Source organism: Sinocyclocheilus grahami, unplaced genomic scaffold (assembly GCF_001515645.1).
Source record: "Sinocyclocheilus grahami isolate Dianchi unplaced genomic scaffold, SAMN03320097.WGS_v1.1 scaffold956.1, whole genome shotgun sequence".
Lineage (NCBI taxonomy): Eukaryota > Metazoa > Chordata > Actinopteri > Cypriniformes > Cyprinidae > Sinocyclocheilus > Sinocyclocheilus grahami.
Window position 1 is genome coordinate 114,086 of NW_015506135.1, and position 20,434 is coordinate 134,519.

Consider the following 20,434-nt stretch of genomic DNA (forward strand, 5'->3'; position numbering starts at 1 on the left):
TAAAGGATTTGCCACTGACGATTCAAACGTGAGTTTTGGGCAGTAGAGTAGCGCTTGTTGTTTGTCATTTCTCCGATCACAAATGCAGACAGAGATTTATGTTTACGCGGCGCGATGCAATGCAACGCAATGCGTAAAAAGACAGTATAAGTCATTATAATCAGTAATTATGTCCCCACTGGATGCAACAAATTTTGTTTTTGTCTCATCGCTCCGGCCGGGACAGGGCATCCTGGGTATGTGAGGGACATAACATTTCCGTCACACGCTTGAGGTGTTCGGCCAATCACAATGCACTGGATAGCTGGCCAATCACAGCACACCTCGCTTTTTCAAACCGATGAGCTTTGTAAAAATCGACATGTTTCAGAAAGGCGGGGCATATAATTCCTTGATTTTTCAGGATTTAAACACTTTGGCACAACATCTGGATGACAGTTGCAGACGTCTTCATTCACATTAATCTTTATCTCTTTCATGTACATCACCTTTATGTATTCATTTCTTAATGTAATCAGGAGAAACAATAATGTACAGTTTGTGGAAAATAGTGTTTTCCGCATAAACACATTTCATTACACCAAATACACAAAATAATGTTCTTTTTAGCAGCATCATATGACTCCTTTAAAAAAACACACACAATGACATTTAACATCAAATATAGGTAGCGCATACAAATAGTTTCAAAAGACATTCTTTCATATTGTTTGTACACCAATTACAAATGAAATATAATTTAGCAGTGAAATGACTCTGACAACAAAGGAATGCGTTCCGAAGCGGAACGTTATTTATCTTCTGTGTTTCCAGCCGGACGTTAAAACCGGGTAGGGGACTATATTCAACTGTTTACACTACTGGCTTTCGCTTTAATACTTTTCTTTTTACATTACGTTGCACATTTCTTACGTAATTAACGCTAGCTCTTTACCTTTTTTTAAACGCTGTTTATTATACATTGTAACAAATATGACTTTTATTGTACACCAGTTCTGAATCTCAATACCATGAGCAGTAGCTGTGCTTTCTCCCCAAGCAAACTTAAACCAGTCCCGTGTTCGCTTCTCAACAGATCATCCATCAGAAATCAACCACAAGTTTCCTCTGCTCATGGCTCCAGTCTGGACTGATGTTCGAGCTGTTTTGCCCTCCACAGTGTGTGAATTCCCCCTTCACTTCAGCGAGAAGATTGAATTGAGTGTGTTGAAGGTTGTCGAGCTGGCTAGAGATCAGCTGTACAGTGAAGCAGATTGTCCAGCTTCTGCTCAAAGAGCTCAGGTCATCATCGATTACTCCTGGGAGAAGCTCAACACTGGGACATGGAGAGATGTGGACAAGGAGTGGAGGAGAGTTTACTCCTATGGCTGCTTATTCAAAGTCTTAAGTTTATGTCATGGAAATCCATCTCAATGTAATATCCAAGAGGCCATTAAAACATGTGACATGGGTCTGTTAATGGGAGCAGGCATCATGGACAACATTCTGCAAAGGCTTGTTGGTGTCTTAAGAAATCAAGTGAAAATGAAGAGTCCAAACAAAGCAGAGAAGAGTGAAGAACCCTGTTCAAAGGTGAAGTCATCTCTCATAAAGCCAAGAGCGTGAAGGATTTGTGAATTCATTTTTGTAAATATTTTGAAGAAGCTTTCGTTGAGTTTAATTTTAGTTTTAAGGAAATGTATGTTTATTGTATATGTAGTTTTTATATTTCTATTTAGCTTAGAATTTTTAGTTGTAGTAATTTTAATACTTCAATGTCATTTTTGCCTTGAACGTATGTGTATAAGTATAATTTCATAATTTTCCGCTATTCGTGCAAATTGTCATTGTAAAGAAAACCTAACATTTGATCAAATTATGTGTGAATTTATTTAATTAAAATATTAATAATTCACATTTACACAAAACGATTCATTTACAAATATATTATTACAATTATATTATTATTTGAAATTATAAAACTTAATTGTTGTGTTTGTTGGAATCAGTGAATATGTTGGAAATTTGATTTATTTCTTTATTTTTTTTATTTAAGGTTTGGCCTGTGATTTAACATCAATTGTTGATTCAGTAACATGTTCTATTTTACTAAATCATGTCATGCTCTTTAAAACCTTGTTCTAATGGCCTACTCGATGCGTTATTCACTTATAAAGCTTTTCTAAAACAGAAAATGAAAGTGGACTGTGTGTCCGAGCCTGTGATAAACCCTGCACAAGCAGTGCCTAGGATTCATTGTCCATCCCTGGAGCGCTTCAGATCAGATTTCCTGAATCCTCAGAAGCCTGTGATTATAGAAGGAATAACGGACCACTGGCCGGCCTTCACAGAGCATCCATGGAGGTACTGAAAAATATGCAGCATTAGATTTTATCTTCTGAAATGTCTGTACACTGCCATACTGTACACTCTCTCTAAGCATAGACTACTTGCGAACTATTGCTGGCTGCCGGACAGTACCTATTGAAGTGGGATCCAAGTACACTGATGAAGGGTGGTCACAAAAACTCATCACAGTGAATGACTTCATAGACCGCTACATTATAGGAACAGTAAGAATCATTTGAGTTTCATTTCAGTGTTTTTGTTTTTGTTTTTTTGCCCAGAGAAGCTATGAATTGTCTATATTTGTTATTTTTGGTTGTTTTCTTATAGGCGGAGGATGGAGTTGGATATCTGGCTCAGCATCAGTTGTTTGATCAGGTCAGGTGCATTTCTTTTTTGTGCTATTAGAGGACCAGAATCTGCATACTTTACCTTTAAAGGAATAGTTCCCCCCAATATTTAAAATGTGCTGAAAATGTACTCGCCCTCAGGCCATTCAAGATATAGATGAATTTGTTTATTCATTGGAACAGATTTAGAGAAATATAGCATTGCATCACTTGTTCACCAGTGGATCCTCTGCAGTGAATGGGTGCCGTCAGAATGAGAAACATCACAGTAATCCACAACACTCCAAGTCCATCAATGACATCAAAAGCTGCATGTTTAAAAGAAACAAATCCATCAAGACGTTTTTAACTTTGTAACCATTGCTTTTGGTTTAATAATAACACTTCCACTAGTGAAATAGTCCACCCCACGTTGTCTTTTCATGTCAAAAACCTCTAAAAAAAAATTTAGCACTGTTTTTTACTTGTAAACAGTGCTTGATGCATGCATATTTCACACCTGATTCAGACAAGTCAACTTTTCACTGAAGAAATCAATATTATCAATTGATCAGTATTATGGATTGATCCATTTTAGCGTCAGCTTTAAGTTAAAAATTAATTTGTTACAAAGACAAACCTTTGGATTACCTACATTACTTGTGAATTGCGGTGATGTTTTTATCAGCGGTTTAAACTATCATTCTGATGGCACCCATTCACTGCAGAGGATCCACTAATGAGCAAGTGATGAAAGGCTAAAATGTCCACAAATCTGTTCCAAATGAAGAAACAAACAAATCAGCCTTCAGCAAGTTTTCATTTATGACTGCACTATTTCTTTCATTTTTTTCTCACTATACTGTTAAAAGTGCACTTAGTAATTTTTAGTTTGCGCTATAGCAGTCTTCTTAGATTTGGGATTATACTAATGGATGTAGCATCATGCAAAACCAATAGCAGTCACTCTGGCTGTTATTCATCCTGATAGGTTCCAGAACTGAAAGAAGATATTCGCTTCCCAGACTATTGTTGTCTTGGAGAGGGAGATGAGGATGACATTACAATTAATGCCTGGTTTGGGCCTGGAGGGACTGTCTCTCCTCTCCATCAGGATCCTCAACAAAATTTTTTGGCACAGGTAAACAAGAGACAAATGGTTCATTTGGCATTTGAAAGGCAAGGCTTTTGTTCCCGCTGTTTCATGGCGTTTTGTTTTTGGACGTCAGGTGGTTGGAAGGAAATACATCAGACTCTACAGCCCAGATGAAACAAAATATCTCTATCCACATCAGTCGCAGCTACTGCACAACACCAGTCAGGTAGAAGACCTCATTTATGACAGCAAGTTTCTTCTTAAAGCGTTTTGAAATAATCAAAAATAATCCAAGTTGTTTTGTATCTTAACAAAAAAACACGAGATTGTTTTACCATCACCAGGTGGAGGTGGAGAATCCAGACCTGGTGATGTTCCCAGACTTCTCTAAAGCCTCATATCAGGAGTGTGTTCTCCGGCCTAGAGATGTCCTCTTCATACCTCAACAGCACTGGCATTATGTGCGCTCTCTAGAGCTCAGCTTTTCTGTCAGTTTTTGGTGGTCCTGATTTGTACCGAATAAAATATCTTGTGTTGTCAAGTCTTGTATTGTCTTTATTTGTACAAATGCCAAATTTTAGAGTTTTAGGCCCTATGTTATACACATATATAAATGTATTACTTACTGTAAATGATGCGGTTATTCAGTATTCCCATGATTTAGATGTACGTTTCTGACATCTTTGCTTTTGTTACAATTTAAATGTAAATGCACATTGTTCTTAAAGGGGCACACCGTCCCCCATCTTACCTGATTTCTTATATTTAAATCAATTAATTTTAAAATTATTACATTAATTTAAGAAAATTGCTACATGTACTGCGTTAGACTAACCGGGACTTGCCACAGCACTTACATAATGTTGCTCTTTTGTTGGTTTGATCACTTCTACTGTCATCATTTGTAAGTCACTTTGATTAAATGCATCTGCTAAATTAATAAATGTAAATCTTTCCAATGTAAATACGCCAAAAAGCATTACTTTTTTTTAAAAATCTGTTCAGATATTTTATCCAAGCTATATATTAAACCATGTATTTCTGTATAATCTGACACACATTCAGATGCAACACTTTGAACTTTGCTAATAACTTGAAGTAATCTCTTTTTAAGATTTTCCATTGAAAAGACATATTTGAACGGTGCACTTCTTTTTTTCTTTTTTTATATATATAAACCCAAACCGCTGTGGAAATTCTCACTCCAAGTTGAACTCAAAAGTTGGCAGCCCTGCCTAACCAGGGATGACACATACACAATGAAAAAATCTACAAACACCTACGTATAGCCAACTAGACCAGTAATTATAGCACAGTAAGGTACAGTAGGCCTATAATCTAAAACAGAAACAAACAGAAGGGAAAGCACAAATTTCATAAAATGTAATTGTCATCATGTAATGGGTAGTTCACCCAAAAATGAAAATTTGCTGAAAATTTACTCACCCTCAAGTCATCGCAGATGTAGATGAGTTTGTTTCTTCATTGGACCAGATTTGGAGCAATTTAGCATGACATCATGCTCACCAATGGATCCTCTTCAGTGAATGGGTCCCACCAGAATGAGAGTCCAAACAGCTGATAAAAACACCACAATAATCACTAGAGAAAGCAAAATTATAGACAAAGGACTTGTATTTATCTTGAAACAACAGTTTAAAGTAAAAAAATGTCTTGATGTATTTGTATGCATGTATGTATGCATGTATTTGTTTCTTACAAAGACGCAGCTTTTCGCGTCACAAGACGGACTGCAGTCAAGTGGATTACTTGTTGTGGATTATTGTTAGGTTCTTTTATCAGCTGTTTGGACTCTCATTTTTACTGTCACCAGTACACGGTTGGTAGCCTACTTCAAAAAAGTGGGCCCAGGGCCGGCACGTGCATATAGGCGAATTTTAGTTTATCTTTTGGGCATTCTTTGGAATTATTGCACTCATATCAACAAGTTATCACCCCTTAGTTATTCTTAGTAACTTAGCTTCATAGTAATGCCTCTCCGCGCTGTGCCCCACCTGAGCGGCGTCAATATCACATGCAAACCACCCTCATGTAGTTCCATAAATGTCATCAAAATGAATAAAACTATCCGGACAGGAATGACTTTCGCTACTGGTGATGTCTGATGAGTTTTAAAGCCCGACACGCGCTTCTGAAAGGTAAGATTATAGCCTACTGTGGCTAAAATGTGGGGGAGACTCAGGTGGATACATCCATGTACATCCAAAAAAACAAAAACAAAACAAAAAAACAGGGTTTTGGACCAAAACCGTATTTAGGTTTTTTTTTTTTTTAGCTAGGTAGCCTAGATATTTAGCCTTTATCATTTATAATGCTACGAACAATGTTTAATTTGTAAATTGCGAGGTCCCGGATAAAGCGGGTTGAGGATGGAGAGGTAATGGAGCATTCGCGCAATCATTTAGTGGACCCACTTAAGTGATTATCAGCTTGCATCAGTTGCTTTTATAGTATGCACATATACTCTAAAAATCATGGTTATTTTATTGCAACACTTTTTTGTGTTTGGGTAGTTTTTGTGGAACCCAGCTCCTGGGACATGAGAGTCGCATATTGTAATGAGCGCAGATATTTTGCATTCTCTTCAGGTGAGAGTAGTTCTCAGTGCCGCTGACTTGCATTTCTTTGGTCAAATATAGGTTTGTGTATGTTTTATTTAATCTATGAAACAGTTTCTTTGCTGTAAATCATTTTATTTTATGCAAAGCAAGTCCCCTTAGTTTATCTTTTGGGCATTCTTTGGAATTATTGCACTCATATCAACAAGTTATCACCCCTTAGTTATTCTTAGTAACTTAGCTTCATAGTAATGCCTCTCCGCGCTGTGCCCCACCTGAGCGGCGTCAATATCACATGCAAACCACCCTCATGTAGTTCCATAAATGTCATCAAAATGAATAAAACTATCCGGACATGAATGACTTTCGCTACTGGTGATGTCTGATGAGTTTTAAAGCCCGACACGCACTTCTGAAAGGTAAGATTATAGCCTACTGTGGCTAAAATGTGGGGGAGACTCAGGTGGATACATCCATGTACATCCAAAAAAACAAAAACAAAACAAAAAAACAGGGTTTTGGACCAAAACCGTATTTAGGTTTTTTTTTTTTTTAGCTAGGTAGCCTAGATATTTAGCCTTTATCATTTATAATGCTACGAACAATGTTTAATTTGTAAATTGCGAGGTCCCGGATAAAGCGGGTTGAGGATGGAGAGGTAATGGAGCATTCGCGCAATCATTTAGTGGACCCACTTAAGTGATTATCAGCTTGCATCAGTTGCTTTTATAGTATGCACATATACTCTAAAAATCATGGTTATTTTATTGCAACATTTTTGTGTGTTTGGGTAGTTTTTATGTAACCCAGCTCCTGGTTCAGGAGAGTCGCAACAACCCTATAGCCTACTGTGGCTAAAATGTGGGGGAGACTCAGGTGGATACATCCATGTACATCCAAAAAAACAAAAACAAAACAAAAAAAACAGGGTTTTGGACCAAAACCGTATTTAGTTTTTTTTTTTTTTTAGCTAGGTAGCCTAGATATTTAGCCTTTATCATTTATAATGCTACGAACAATGTTTAATTTGTAAATTGCGAGGTCCCGGATAAAGCGGGTTGAGGATGGAGAGGTAATGGAGCATTCGCGCAATCATTTAGTGGACCCACTTAAGTGATTATCAGCTTGCATCAGTTGCTTTTATAGTATGCACATATACTCTAAAAATCATGGTTATTTTATTGCAACACTTTTTTGTGTTTGGGTAGTTTTTGTGGAACCCAGCTCCTGGGACATGAGAGTCGCATATTGTAATGAGCGCAGATATTTTGCATTCTCTTCAGGTGAGAGTAGTTCTCAGTGCCGCTGACTTGCATTTCTTTGGTCAAATATAGGTTTGTGTATGTTTTATTTAATCTATGAAACAGTTTCTTTGCTGTAAATCATTTTATTTTATGCAAAGCAAGTCACCTAAACAAGCCACATCAGTCTTTTTGCGACGATTAAATGTTACATTTTTACTTCTAAAATGCTTGTTAAACGAGTTTAAATGTAAGAAATGTTGTATACATGTTTAAACGGTAAAATATGTTGTATTAAGAACTGTATTTAACTAAAAGGCATTTAGAGAAAGAAAGAACGATTAAAAAAATATCAAAATAAATGAAAAACGAAAACGAAATGAAACCAAAAGCAGTTATTGCACACCTAACTAAAAACAATAATCAAAAATAAATAATCGTCTTCTAATCAATCTCAGCATGCTTTAATTTTGTGTCGCTAGAGGCTTGCGTCAATAAGCTTAAATTAAAATGTGTTTGGTCTGCACTCTGGAAGTGTTCTGTTAATTCTGCTAAACTTTAATTACTAAAACTCAAATTAAAACTGAAACTAAACTGTATACAAACTAAATAGGCTATAAAACTGTTCACAAAATAAGAACTAAACCAAAATTATTAATGAAACCAATAAAAGAAAACTGAAAGCGATATTAAAATAAAAACTAATTTAAAAATGCAAAACTATAATAACCCTGACACCAACATCTTTCAATGGTGCGTGAGGAGAGGGATCCGCCAAATGAGGTTATCGGAGGTGCTGGACCCTGACCCAGCTTGTTCAAATTACAGAGACTTGTACTTTCCGTGTTCTGAACAACGTTTGTCGAGCTGCTTACCGGGTGTTCTCCCAAATCTTCCCATGGCCACTTCAGGCCTGTACATAGCCTACACTTAATTTGCTTTTGCAGCTATACGCCTACTAGTGGTTATTTTTTATTATTATTTTTTTTTTACGTTGCAGTAGCGAAAAAAATATAATAATCAGAAAACACGCCCGTGTCTGCTTTATTTTAATGCAGTTGTACCAATAAACAAAATCTCCAATATTTCACATGCATCTTAAAGATTGTGTTTAATTGTGAATGTGAAGTGGTAGGGTTTTGCCTAGAGCGGCAGTTGAGCTGGTCCTGAGTAGGCCTATATCAAAACCCATACGTAAAGGCATCCCAGCAAACACAAATACATTTTTAAAACGTTTTGTATTTACTGGGATATTGCCAGGAGGCCATGCTGTAGCTACTGAGAACTCGTCCTGCGACTTTATATGTCATGACTTGTATCTTTTGGTATAGCAATAAATAAAGCCACTCATAATTGTGCGTGCATCTATTAATCATTTTGAGTCTAAAATCATCCCATACAAGGGGTCAAAAGCGGAACCCGAGCGAAATGGAAGTTGGAAGTTACTTTTTTTTTCCAGCAACGGCTCACAGACACAGACAGACCATACGCGTATGGCTCATTAAAATAAACCTCTGTCTGTCTGTGCTGAAGAAATGTAGAAATAAATAATATAACATTTTAATATATTTTCAGTTTCAGATTGAGGTAGGCTATTAATATTGAAATAAGTAGAGGAATTGAAACTGCATAAAAAGTTGATCTGAAATGCAGTCTCGTTTTGCTCTTCCTTTTGTGGTCCTTGCATAATGACTTCCTTTGAGCTTGGCTTTCTCATACATAGACTTGTCTTGCTTGTTTATCGCTGACGTGGGCTCTGATGATAGGCTTGCGTGGAATTCTGCTGTGTTCGAGACGCGCAGGAGATCAGGGAGATCAGGGCTTGTGTTTTAGCGGGAGTCCATGGAACTGCTGCGTGTGTTCCAGGAAACTTCGATACGCCCTTTTTTGGCGACTTCCATGTTGCAAATAGGGAAGCATAGCCCTACGTTAGATTTAACCTACCTGTATTTGTGACTGAAACCGTTTTTAACCGTCTTTAATTTGCCTACCGAGTGGTTAGTAAACTCGGTTTCTTTTATTTTTACTTTGTGGAAGAGACAACGGACTGTCAAATACAGTCAGACGGTATGAAAAAGTAACATTTGGGCTATATTTTACGAGGAATCTTTTTTTTTACAGTTTAGTTTGTAACGTGTAGCCTAATTGCTTGAAGATATATTAGGTAATATTTGTGTTTTCATGTATAGGACGTGCAGGATGTTTTCCACATTTCTGAAGTGTCAGATCATCCTCGCACTCATCTGCCATGCATTTTGTTACGGTAAGCGTTTGTTTCGCTAACAATGTTGTTTTTTCCCTCTGTGTATGCTTAGATATAAAATCTCCATATTTATATGCTGGTGTCACTCTCATAATTGTGTCAAATGTTGCTCTGTACACCGTTCTTCTTTGCTTCAGTAGAAGTACTGTGAAAAGTGTTACAAACTTCTCCATCGGCTCAAACATGTTATTTCTCATTTTTATTCAATTATTCGTTAATTTATTTGTTTAAGACATGTTGATGAAAAGCTGATGTGTGTGTTTTATAACAGATTAAACAAGAACGTGCTGATTGGACGACACCAGTTCTGTCAAATGTTTACTTTTACTTTCATACCTCAAAATTTTGCCATGTCCTAACACCTTGTCTCAAAGTCATTAATGCATCTGTGTTAATAGTCTTATAATCCTGATCAAACTACATTGCTTCTATATCCTCATTTATAAGTTGCTTTGGATAAAGCGTCTGCTAAATGACTAAATGTAAATGTATATTTACAGCCTCATCCCCAGATGAAATAGCCAAAATGGTGATTCCACCTCTCTGTTTTGGTTTAATCATCATCATTTGTGTTATCTTCATCTGCATTTTGAGGTGTGTTTTGTGTTTTTCCATAATTCAATAAAAAACTTTTTAGACAAAAAAAAGTGACAAATTCAGTTCTGACACACTTTGTTTCTTCCTTACAGAATGAGGATGAATTGGTGGGACAAAATCTCCAAGCCAAAAATAGATGCCAATCTTGGAGAGGAGAAGGTGGGAGAAAAATCCTGCTATAACCATCACTAATGTTAAAACTCAAAATACATCCCTTATTTTTTCTCTCATGTTTAACAGGGTCATATTTTGCCTCCATCTGTTATAAAGTTCTTCCCAATCCATGTAGAGATTCCAACACTCGACCTTCATGAGGATAAGAAATTGTATGTTCTTTTGTTTGTTTGTTTGTTCGTTCTTTCTTTTTACTCCAAAAAACTTCAGAAACATGTGACAGACTAGCGTCATTCTAATTCTGATTAATAATGCCTCAACATGTTTGTCTCCCTACAGGATCTCAGCATTATCAGTAGATACAAACAATGAGAAATGTTCCCACAGTGTTGAGTCAGCGCCAGTGGATTATGGCCAGGCTTGCTCTGGTAGCCCTGAAGAGAACATCAGCACCATTAACATCGCATCACGTGTCGAGCATGCCTTGGATGAGGTGTTTAAATTACATCCAATCACAAACAACCCATCACCGTTATCCCCCTACAATCAGGTTACTACGAGCAGGTCATACAAGAGGGCTACTGGTATCAGTTCCTCAAGAGAACGCAACCGTGCAAACCGAGATTCGGGCAATTGCTCTGGCTCATCAGTTTTCAGCAATATGTCATATCTGGAATCAGCCACTGGTGATTCTTTATTCCTGGATCAGCTGAGCTCTGATCATTACTGTCAGTCCGTCAAGAGGGAAGATTCAGACTCGGATGCAAGAGATAACCAGTTTAACTCTCCCACTAATGATACTCTGGAAGACGGCTATCAGTGCTTCAGCAGTGTTTTGGAAAAGGGAAATGATGCAGATGTTTGTGTCAACCTTTCAGATGATGTTGGTGCTGATGAGAAGTGCATCATGAAAAATCTCATCACCAGCACAAATCCACTCTATCCTTCTCTTATTCTGCCTGATGGCAGCATCACACCAAGTGATGAAGGATATCAAGCTTTTCAAGGCTTAACAAAGAGCACAGAAGGACAGTGGAGCACGAGCGTCAGTACTGAACAAGCACTTAATGCATGTGGAGCTTTGAAATTCCCCCAGAGCACCGGCCAAGATCCCACATCTGTGCAGCAAATTTCTTGGGCCGCTTCTTTGCATTTCCCACCCGTTATTCAAATAGACAGTTCATATCAGTGTGTTTAACTGTGCTCATAAAACAAATTACAAGTACATGCCTGAAACATTGAATTCATTTTTGCATGTAATGTCAACAATTACAATGAATCATTCATTTGAAAATATGACCAGTAATAAGAACCATGCAAACTTTGTCCATTGTTTGTTCAGACTCAGAGCCAATGCCTTGAATTTAGGTTGTGCCAGCCATTTCTACAGTAAGATGTTGAAAAGTGCCTTAAAAGGATACCCACCCATTGAAATTATCATGCCATCCCAAATGACTTTATTTCTTCTGTGAAATGCAAACAAAGCTTTTTAGAGGAGTAATCCATCTCAGTGAGTCCATATAATACAAGTTTATCTTAGTAAGTGATGAGAGAATATACATTTTTTTGGTGGAGTGTCACTTTAAATGCCTGTAGGGATCATGTACAGTAACTATTCTTGTTAGTCATACTTCTTTATTACTCTATTATGTTACACAAAATGTCAAATGTGAATCTGAGTCAAATTTGCAAATGCAAATTTTAAAGGCATGATAACAAGACTTCTTATTCTGTTTAACTATGCTGTAAAAACAAATAATGGCTATGTTTACATTTGTAACTATTGATACAGTTGCAATGATAATTTCTTTGACAATATTACCAGTAATAAGAAACTTTGGAGGATTCACTCTTTCAACAAAAGGGGTTATACAGCGACTTACTCTAATACTCTAGTTATAAAATACTCTAGGAAGTCATGTATTATTTTTCTTGGCATTCACATTTTTATTATATTATGTGGCATTTGCTAATGTCATTATTACAGGTCTATGGCTTCATTACAGGGTCTGTACTTGCTGTCTCAGTCTGTAAATTGAACTTGTATTTTTCAATAGGATGTTTCAAACCAAAGAAAAAAAGATGTTTGTATATAGGATGCATTTAGATGTAGATGAAACTATAATGTTTTTTGTTTGTTTTGCTATCATCAACAGGACAATGGCTTATTCTTCAAAAACTCCTCTCATCTCGGTCAGTTCATAGACAGTTAGTCTCAGCCTGTGTACAGTAACTGTGTTGTCAAACAGATGATCGGTATGTGTGTGAAACATTTCATTATTTTTGTATGTAATCTCTAGCTGTTCCACTACTATGGCATTCTTACAAAAACTAAAGCACTTCTCAATTAAGAGCAATGTAAATAGCTACAGCCTTTGCTTCTACATTTCTAAAATAAAACCTCAGAATGTTGAAATAGAGTCCGGGTCCTTCAGGGGAATTTCGAACAGGTTTTCACAGGGCTTCTGTTTTATGCTGCCTGCTACGAACCAGGAAGCAAACTCGTTTTTCTATGGAAGGCACATACACTGAAGTGCATGTTGAGACTTTACACTCAGGAATGGGCATAATTCTTTTTCTATTCTATCTACTTGTTTTCTTTTTATTTATTATTAAAAAAAAACTCTTAACACTAGTATTTCCTATTCTATCTACTATTCTAAACAAAAACAAAAAAAAACATGTTCTGTGTTTAGGCTAACCGAGACTTGTCATAGCACTTGCATATTATTGCTCTTTTGTTGGATTTGATTGCTTTTATTGTCCTAATTTTTAAGCCGCTTTGGATAAAAAGCGTCTGCTAAATGACTAAATGTAAATGTAAGTTAAAAAAACAGTTTTCATGACATCATGACAACTGAAATGGCATCAGACGTTTCTACTGGTTTTCAACAATACCACAATTATACACATTCATGATATAAAAATGCGTTTCCCTCTCACATCCCACAGACTAGTAGACATGTAACCCGTTAGGCTATAAGGAGGCTTAACACTAGTATTTCCTATTCTATCTACTATTCTAAACAAAAACAAAAAAAACATGTTCTGTGTTTAGGCTAACCGAGACTTGTCATAGCACTTGCATATTATTGCTCTTTTGTTGGATTTGATTGCTTTTATTGTCCTAATTTTTAAGCCGCTTTGGATAAAAAGCGTCTGCTAAATGACTAAATGTAAATGTAAGTTAAAAAAAACAGTAGTTTTCATGACATCATGACAACTGAAATGGCATCAGACGTTTCTACTGGTTTTCAACAATACCAGTGCATATTATTGCTCTTTTGTTGGATTTGATTGCTTTCATTGTCCTAATTTTTAAGCCGCTTTGGATAAAAAGCGTCTGCTAAATGACTAAATGTAAATGTAAGTTAAAAAAAACAGTAGTTTTCATGACATCATGACAACTGAAATGGCATCAGACGTTTCTACTGGTTTTCAACAATACCACAATTATACACATTCATGATATAAAAATGCGTTTCCCTCTCACATCCCACAGACTAGTAGACATGTAACCCGTTAGGCTATAAGGAGGCCTTTACATTAAAAAGAAAAGAAAGTCAAAATTTCTGTTTCATGTCCCATAATTGCCTTCAAACTCACTCATCGCCTATATAGCCTCAAACGAAACGCGGGCGGAAGGAACAAAAACAGAAGAATTGCGACACTAGCGTTAGTTCAGTCCAGACATGTGGCCAAATTCTATGATGCTATTGCGGTTAAGCAAGACAAGTCTATTGTAGACTGTCGTGAGTAGGGTTTAAACCGAGCATTAACCGGGCATTTTATGTGTTTGTAAGTGAAACCGTATGTTTAATTTAAAAATATTTCAGTTGTAAACCGTATACTTTGCAACGGAGCAACGAACTGTCAGAAAGGCCTACAGAGAGTATGACAGCGTAAGATATTTCTTCGAAAGAAATCGTATTTATTTATTGTGTGTGTGTGTGTGTTTTTTTTACAGCTCGGTCACAATGTTTTCCACTGCTCTTCTGAGTCAGATCATCCTCGCACTCTTCTGCCAGGCATTTTGTTTTGGTAAGCTGCATACTTTTGTATAGAACAAATGGGCTAAAACAGACTCTGAAAACATAGAGTGTGTATGTATGTATGTCACAGTTGTGTCAAATGTAACTCTATACACTGTTATTTTATGTTTGTGGCACCCAATGGTGAAAATGTTGTGAAATATTATATATCAAATTAAACGAGAAAACCTGATGATTGAGATACCACTAGTCATTTAAAATCCATTAATATGATCACAAATTATTATTTAGACATGAATTGTTACTTGCTCTCCTCAAAATTCATTTTGGCACATGGATCCTTTATACTTTTTACACAGTGTTTTACTGTTAAACTATTTTGACTTTTGCAAAGCAACTGTGTGGTCATCTGTGATAGTGACCTCACCAAAGACTATAGATCTCACCCAGTCTTTTATTTTATAATCCCTGCAGAGCCTACAGAGGAGGACTTGAAGTGTTTTAATGACTATGAGACAGAAATGAAATGCAGTCTCTCCACTGACCGTCTCAAAAGCTGCTCTGGATACAAGCTCAACATCACACATACTGTATTCAATATGTGAGTGTTTGTACAGGCCTGTAGTTCCTCTATAACTAAATGCATTGCTGTTCATTTAGCAATCAGTTGACATGAATATCTCTTAAATTGCAGGTTTCAAAAAATGTATGCATGTATCTTTGAGAGAAGTAATCACAGTGACAACTGTGAGTGCAAAATTAAAGTGCAAGATTTTCTTTTAAATGAAAACTTCACTAGTACACTTCTGGAAGGAACAAATGTTTTATCAAGCAAAACATTCAAGACTGAAGACTTCAGTGAGTATAAATGTTGTCTACAAGTTATTGTTAATCCTTTTCTATGGCATTTGTAGAATTTAGATGCTTTTTAGTTCTAAAATGCTAATTTTAAGGAATTCAAAAATGTAATCCGATCTTATCTCACACGTTTACATGTGTGTTTGTCGTTTTCTGTAGTCAAACCGAAAACTCCAGTCTTATCAGTGCAGAAGACTGCAAATGGAAACTTTAATGTAACTTGGGATGACCAGTATGAAATAAGAGTTTTGGAAGATTTGAGAATAAATCTGACCTATGGCATCAAAGGAGGACATGAAAATGTAAGGATAATATATAGATAATATGAACCATATTGATCATAATTTTTTTTTATAATTAATACATAATATTAATTATTATAATTCAGTGTTTTCCAACCGGGGTGCCGTGTAAAAAAAGCTTTTTTAAAGATTTATAAATTGCTAAAATGTTCAAAAAAGCATCTATTGTATAATATCCATTTCTGATTTCGCCAATAATAAGAGATGCACCGAAATTCCGGCTGCCGAAAATTAGTTCACCGCTCAGTGTTTGCATTAGTTGGGCTCTTGACCCTTGTATCTTTAATATTACATTTTATTTGGCTGCTATAACTGAATTATAACAGCCAGACTTTTGCAAGGAGCAAAAGTCATGAGGTGGTGATGATTATGTTCTAACATAATCATTATTTGACCTGAATCACTAAACTCATTTAGAGTCTAATCTCGGAGTTAAATTTCATTTATTGATTGCAACAGCCTTGACTCCACAACGAAAGATTCTGCTTTTTCTAGAAATTTTGGAAGGATTTCTTACAAGCTGTTCTGATCCCCAAAAAAAACTTCAAAAAGTCTTTCTTTTAGGCACACACAGACATCAAGAACCAGCGTATGAATCTCAACAACGGTGACAAACAGCATATTCAGATATCAACTCTGAACATCACAAAACAAGCTACTAAACAGTCACATAAAAACAGCAAAAATAAAAGAAAAAACGACGAATTAAAGAAATTATAAAGACAATTCTGCTCATAATTTATTCATGCCGCACGCAATGCATGATGGGAGCCATGGATGAGTTTTGATTGGCTACAACATGCTTTTTTGATGGTCACCATTGTTGTGATTCTCACGCTGATTCTTGATGTCTGTGTGTCTAAATGAAAGACATTACATTTTTGGTCAAAATAAGTTTTAAAAACATCTGTCTGATTATACTGAAAATGCCAGAGCTCATGTTGTTCACAGTGTTGACGTAACCAACAAAGAAAACCTAACTCAATTATTCAGGTCATTACATGATGATTATGTCATACAGTGTTAATTTCGACAGCAAATTTTGATTTAGTTTTAGTCATAGTCTTTTGACTAAACTGCCATTTAGTTTTAGTCATATTTTAGTAATCTGAATTGTCTTTAGTTTTAGTCTAGTTTTAGTCGACTAAATCTACAGTAAATTTAGTCGGCTAAAATCTAATGGGTTTAGTTACAGTGTAATGCATTTATTAAGCATTTCTCTAAAATTTCCAAACTCATTATATAGGATAGATATTAAGGTTTTATCATGATAGACACCGATTTAACTGCAGTGACACACAACATGCCCTTATGTTAAAATTAAATAAAACCACTTCTCATAAAGAACAAGAACATTGTCTTCTTTTTAATGAAATACCAATGGTTATATAGGCGAATTATGCAGTCTTTATAGCAACTAGTTTACCAGTCAACAAAATTAATACTGATGTCAAAACACAATCATCACCATCTGATGATTTTTGCTCTTTGCTTGTCTGGCTGTTATAATTCAGTTATAAATAATAAAAATATAAACTAAAGTAAACACTGACCACTATAATGGTGACTTACAAAATTTTCATTTTCTTCTTTGGTAATTCTGCTTGTTAACATCAGGTGTCTTCAATAATGGTCAATCATCACTCAAATAATCTCTTAATTACCTCATTAACTTTAACACTGCTTCAGTGTTACTTATAACACTCTGTAGTGTGGACACATATAGACACCCAGCAGTGTTAATTTGACACTGGGGATTTTGCTGTGTAACGCGACTAAAAAAAGGTTGGGAAACACTGTTATAATTAATAAATAATATTTTATTATATATAAAATGTACACACACTGATAAAACGTTATGTTATGACCACCTATCTAATAACTAAAAAATAATTAAGCCCTCAAAAGATAGATCTCTTGGGGTATCTGGTACCATAATGTCAACAGGTCCACCAGTTCCTGAACATTGAGGGGTGGTGGTGATGTAGCCTGAACCCGCTTTTCACATGGGTTCATGTCAGGTGAATTTAGAGGCCAAGTCATTAACAGAAATTCACCATCATGTTCCTTGAACCACTCCTTGACGATTCTGGCAGTATAGTTATGGCGCATTGTCCATATACAGTATGTACACTGTGTGTGTGTGTGTGTGTGTGACAGTAAGCAGCGCATTAATATAGAATGGTAATTAAAGACTCTAATGCACATCAGCACACCAATAGGTGTTTATTGTAGGAGCTAGACGATGTATGATGACGTGTGACGGCATTGTAGTGGTGTCCCAATTCTTAGAGGAATATTTTCACACCTACCCCTTGACACTCTGTTTCAAGGGACAAGGGGAAGGGGTAGGTGGAGGCGTAGGGGAAGGGGTATAAATAGAATTAGGATTGGGCCCAAATGAAGTCCTTAGCAATGCATATTGCTAATCAAAAATTAAGGGGTCACACACATATATATTAGGGGTGTAACGGTACATGTATTCGTACAGAAAATTTTCGGTACGGGTCTTTCGGTTCGGTACGCATGTGCACCGAACAAATTATTCAATTTTTTCAAGAAATTCAGACAACAAATGCCATTTTGGCGCTCTTTGATTTAGCGTGACAGATCACTGTATAAACACCTCAGATCTGACGTTTAAAATTTTTTGAAACATTGTATGTTCATACAGATATATGTTCTGTATGAACATATAACAGATATATGTTATATGTTCATACAGATATCCAAGACGGTGCCGAACACTGTGGGATCCTTTGAAATTATGGGCAAAAATCTCCAGCCAAATACCAACTACATTCTGACAGCAACAATGAGCACAGACTATAATGATCATAGTATATCTAGTGACCAGAGCGCACCAGTTGAGTTCACCACATGTAAGTCTATCTATATCTGTCTCAAAGTCATTAATGCATCTGTGTTAATAGTCTTAGATAATCCAGGTCAATTTATACATGTTCTACAGCCTCATCCCCAGATGAAATAGCCAAAATGGTGATTCCACCTCTCTGTGTTGGTTTAATCATCATCATTTGTGTTATCTTCATCTGCATTTTGAGGTGAGTTGTCTGTTGTGTTTTTCCATCATTCGATAACAAAACTTCTTACATTTTTGCTATTCATTCACGCATCCTTGACAAATTCAGTTCTGACACACTTTACTACTTCATTACAGAATGAAGATGAATTGGTGGGACAAAATCTCCAAGCCAAAAATAGATGCCAATCTTGGAGAGGAGAAGGTGGGAGAAAAATCCTGCCATAACCATCAATAATGTTAAAAAGTCATTATAATATGGATCAAAATACATCCCTTACTTTTTCTCTCATGTTTAACAGGGTCATATATTGCCTCCATCTGTTATGAAGTTCTCCCCAATCCATGTAGAGATTACAACACTCGACCTTCATGAGGATAAGAAATTGTATCAGGGCTTCAGTGTTTTGGAAAAGGGAAATGATGCAGATGTTTGTGTCAACCTTTCAGATGATGTTGGTGCTGATGAGAAGTGTATCATGAAGAAACTTATCACCTGCACAAATCCACTCTATCCTTTGAAATTCCCCCAGAGCACCGGCCAAGATCCCACATCTGTGCAGCAAAGTTCTTGGGCCACTTCTTTGCATTTCCCACCCGTTATTCAAATAGACAGTTCATATCAGTGTGTTTAACTGTGCTCTAAAAGCAAATGCTAAATACTTTTTTTTTTTTTCAAGTGAAATGCGTTGAAAAATTCAGACCAGCAAGAGCAGTAAGAGCTATCTTTTAAATACTAATTCTTTCTTTAGACTCCAAAACCTTGAATTTGAAAGTCACACTTTGGACAATAAGAGGTTGTATGGCATCTCATGCTTAAAGATGTCATGTGTTACTATTTTGACATGATTCTGTATACTTTTATTGTTTGGTGCACATTGAGAGTTACATATGTTGGTGTAAAATTTAAAGTTAATATTATTTTTTGCCGTGTCAGTCTTGTTTTTTTTTCTACAAAAATAAAAATATAAAGTATATATTAAGCATTTTTGTGGATGACACTCTTTGTTATATATATATATATATATAGTGGCGGCTCGTGGGCTTTAAAATGGAGGAGGCACACTAATTTTATTGGTCTGGGGATCCCTGACGATTATTATTATTATTATTTGCTTAAAGGGGTCATATGATGTTGCTAAAAAGAACATTATTTTGTGTATTTGGTGTAATGAAATGTGTTTATGTGGTTTAAGGTTAAAAAAATACATTATTTTCCACATACTGTACATTATTGTTTCTCCTCTATGCCCCACCTTTCTGAAACGCGTAGATTTTTACAAAGCTCATCATTCGGAAAAGCGAGGTGTGCTCTGACTGGTCAGCTATCCAGTGCGTTGTGATTGGCCGAATACCTCAAGCGTGTGACGAAAATGTTACGCCCCTTACCATACTGTGATGCAGTGTCCCGGCCGGAGCGACGAGACAAAAACATGAAAACCCATTATAAACGAGGCATTTGTTGCATCCAGTGGTGGACATAATTATGGATTATAATGACTTATACTGTCTTTTTTATGCGTTGTGTTGCGTATCACGCTGCGTAAACATAAAACCATGTCTGCATTTGTGATTGGAGAAATGACAAACAACAAGTGCTACTCTACACTGCTCAAAACTCGCGTTTCAATCGTCAGTGGCAAATTCTTTAAATATGAATACAGTCTTGTGAGTCAGAACAGCCGGCATTGTAGT

The 20,434-nt window shown here is 36.2% G+C and overlaps 3 protein-coding genes across 4 annotated transcripts; all 3 read left to right on the top strand.

Annotated features, from left to right (window-relative positions):
* Nucleotides 1-788: 788 nt before the first annotated feature.
* On the top strand, nucleotides 789-4,263 carry LOC107564696 (lysine-specific demethylase 8). Its single transcript, XM_016249830.1, has 8 exons — nucleotides 789-830; nucleotides 1,076-1,572; nucleotides 2,171-2,343; nucleotides 2,420-2,552; nucleotides 2,656-2,703; nucleotides 3,646-3,795; nucleotides 3,884-3,976; nucleotides 4,095-4,263. The coding sequence occupies exons 2-8, from the start codon at nucleotides 1,114-1,116 to the stop codon at nucleotides 4,257-4,259; spliced, it is 1,221 nt and encodes a 406-aa protein (XP_016105316.1). The 5' UTR covers nucleotides 789-830; nucleotides 1,076-1,113; the 3' UTR covers nucleotides 4,260-4,263.
* A 6,008-nt stretch (nucleotides 4,264-10,271) lies between these two features.
* LOC107564689 (uncharacterized) lies at nucleotides 10,272-13,016 on the top strand. The gene is made up of 4 exons (XM_016249825.1): nucleotides 10,272-10,427; nucleotides 10,523-10,589; nucleotides 10,671-10,756; nucleotides 10,884-13,016. Exons 1-4 carry the CDS (start codon nucleotides 10,306-10,308, stop codon nucleotides 11,740-11,742), a joined length of 1,134 nt encoding a protein of 377 aa, XP_016105311.1. The 5' UTR covers nucleotides 10,272-10,305; the 3' UTR covers nucleotides 11,743-13,016.
* Nucleotides 13,017-14,209: 1,193 nt separating this feature from the next.
* Nucleotides 14,210-19,664, top strand: LOC107564686 (interleukin-4 receptor subunit alpha-like). 2 transcript variants are annotated; one of them, XM_016249819.1, is made up of 9 exons: nucleotides 14,210-14,342; nucleotides 14,512-14,585; nucleotides 15,011-15,137; nucleotides 15,231-15,394; nucleotides 15,554-15,696; nucleotides 18,422-18,578; nucleotides 18,668-18,761; nucleotides 18,878-18,944; nucleotides 19,042-19,664. In XM_016249819.1, exons 1-9 carry the CDS (start codon nucleotides 14,335-14,337, stop codon nucleotides 19,372-19,374), a joined length of 1,167 nt encoding a protein of 388 aa, XP_016105305.1. In that variant the 5' UTR covers nucleotides 14,210-14,334; the 3' UTR covers nucleotides 19,375-19,664. The 2 variants fall into 2 exon arrangements, with proteins under 2 accessions (XP_016105305.1, XP_016105307.1); XM_016249821.1 differs by having other exon boundaries at nucleotides 14,210-14,585.
* The last annotated feature ends 770 nt before the right edge of the window (nucleotides 19,665-20,434 follow it).

Bases quoted from the DNA above. Each gene is read 5' to 3' on its own strand.
- LOC107564696 (XM_016249830.1), top strand. From the start codon at position 1,114: ATGGCTCCAGTCTGGACTGATGTTCGAGCTGTTTTGCCCTCCACAGTG. The intron at 2,704-3,645 runs GTCAGGTGCATT...TCATCCTGATAG, and splicing joins AGCATCAGTTGTTTGATCAG to GTTCCAGAACTGAAAGAAGA. The intron at 3,796-3,883 runs GTAAACAAGAGA...TTTGGACGTCAG, and splicing joins AACAAAATTTTTTGGCACAG to GTGGTTGGAAGGAAATACAT.
- LOC107564689 (XM_016249825.1), top strand. From the start codon at position 10,306: ATGACTAAATGTAAATGTATATTTACAGCCTCATCCCCAGATGAAATA. The intron at 10,428-10,522 runs GTGTGTTTTGTG...TCTTCCTTACAG, and splicing joins ATCTTCATCTGCATTTTGAG to AATGAGGATGAATTGGTGGG. The intron at 10,757-10,883 runs GTATGTTCTTTT...GTCTCCCTACAG, and splicing joins CTTCATGAGGATAAGAAATT to GATCTCAGCATTATCAGTAG.
- LOC107564686 (XM_016249819.1), top strand. The intron at 15,395-15,553 runs GTGAGTATAAAT...CGTTTTCTGTAG, and splicing joins ATTCAAGACTGAAGACTTCA to TCAAACCGAAAACTCCAGTC. The intron at 18,945-19,041 runs GTGGGAGAAAAA...CATGTTTAACAG, and splicing joins CCAATCTTGGAGAGGAGAAG to GGTCATATATTGCCTCCATC.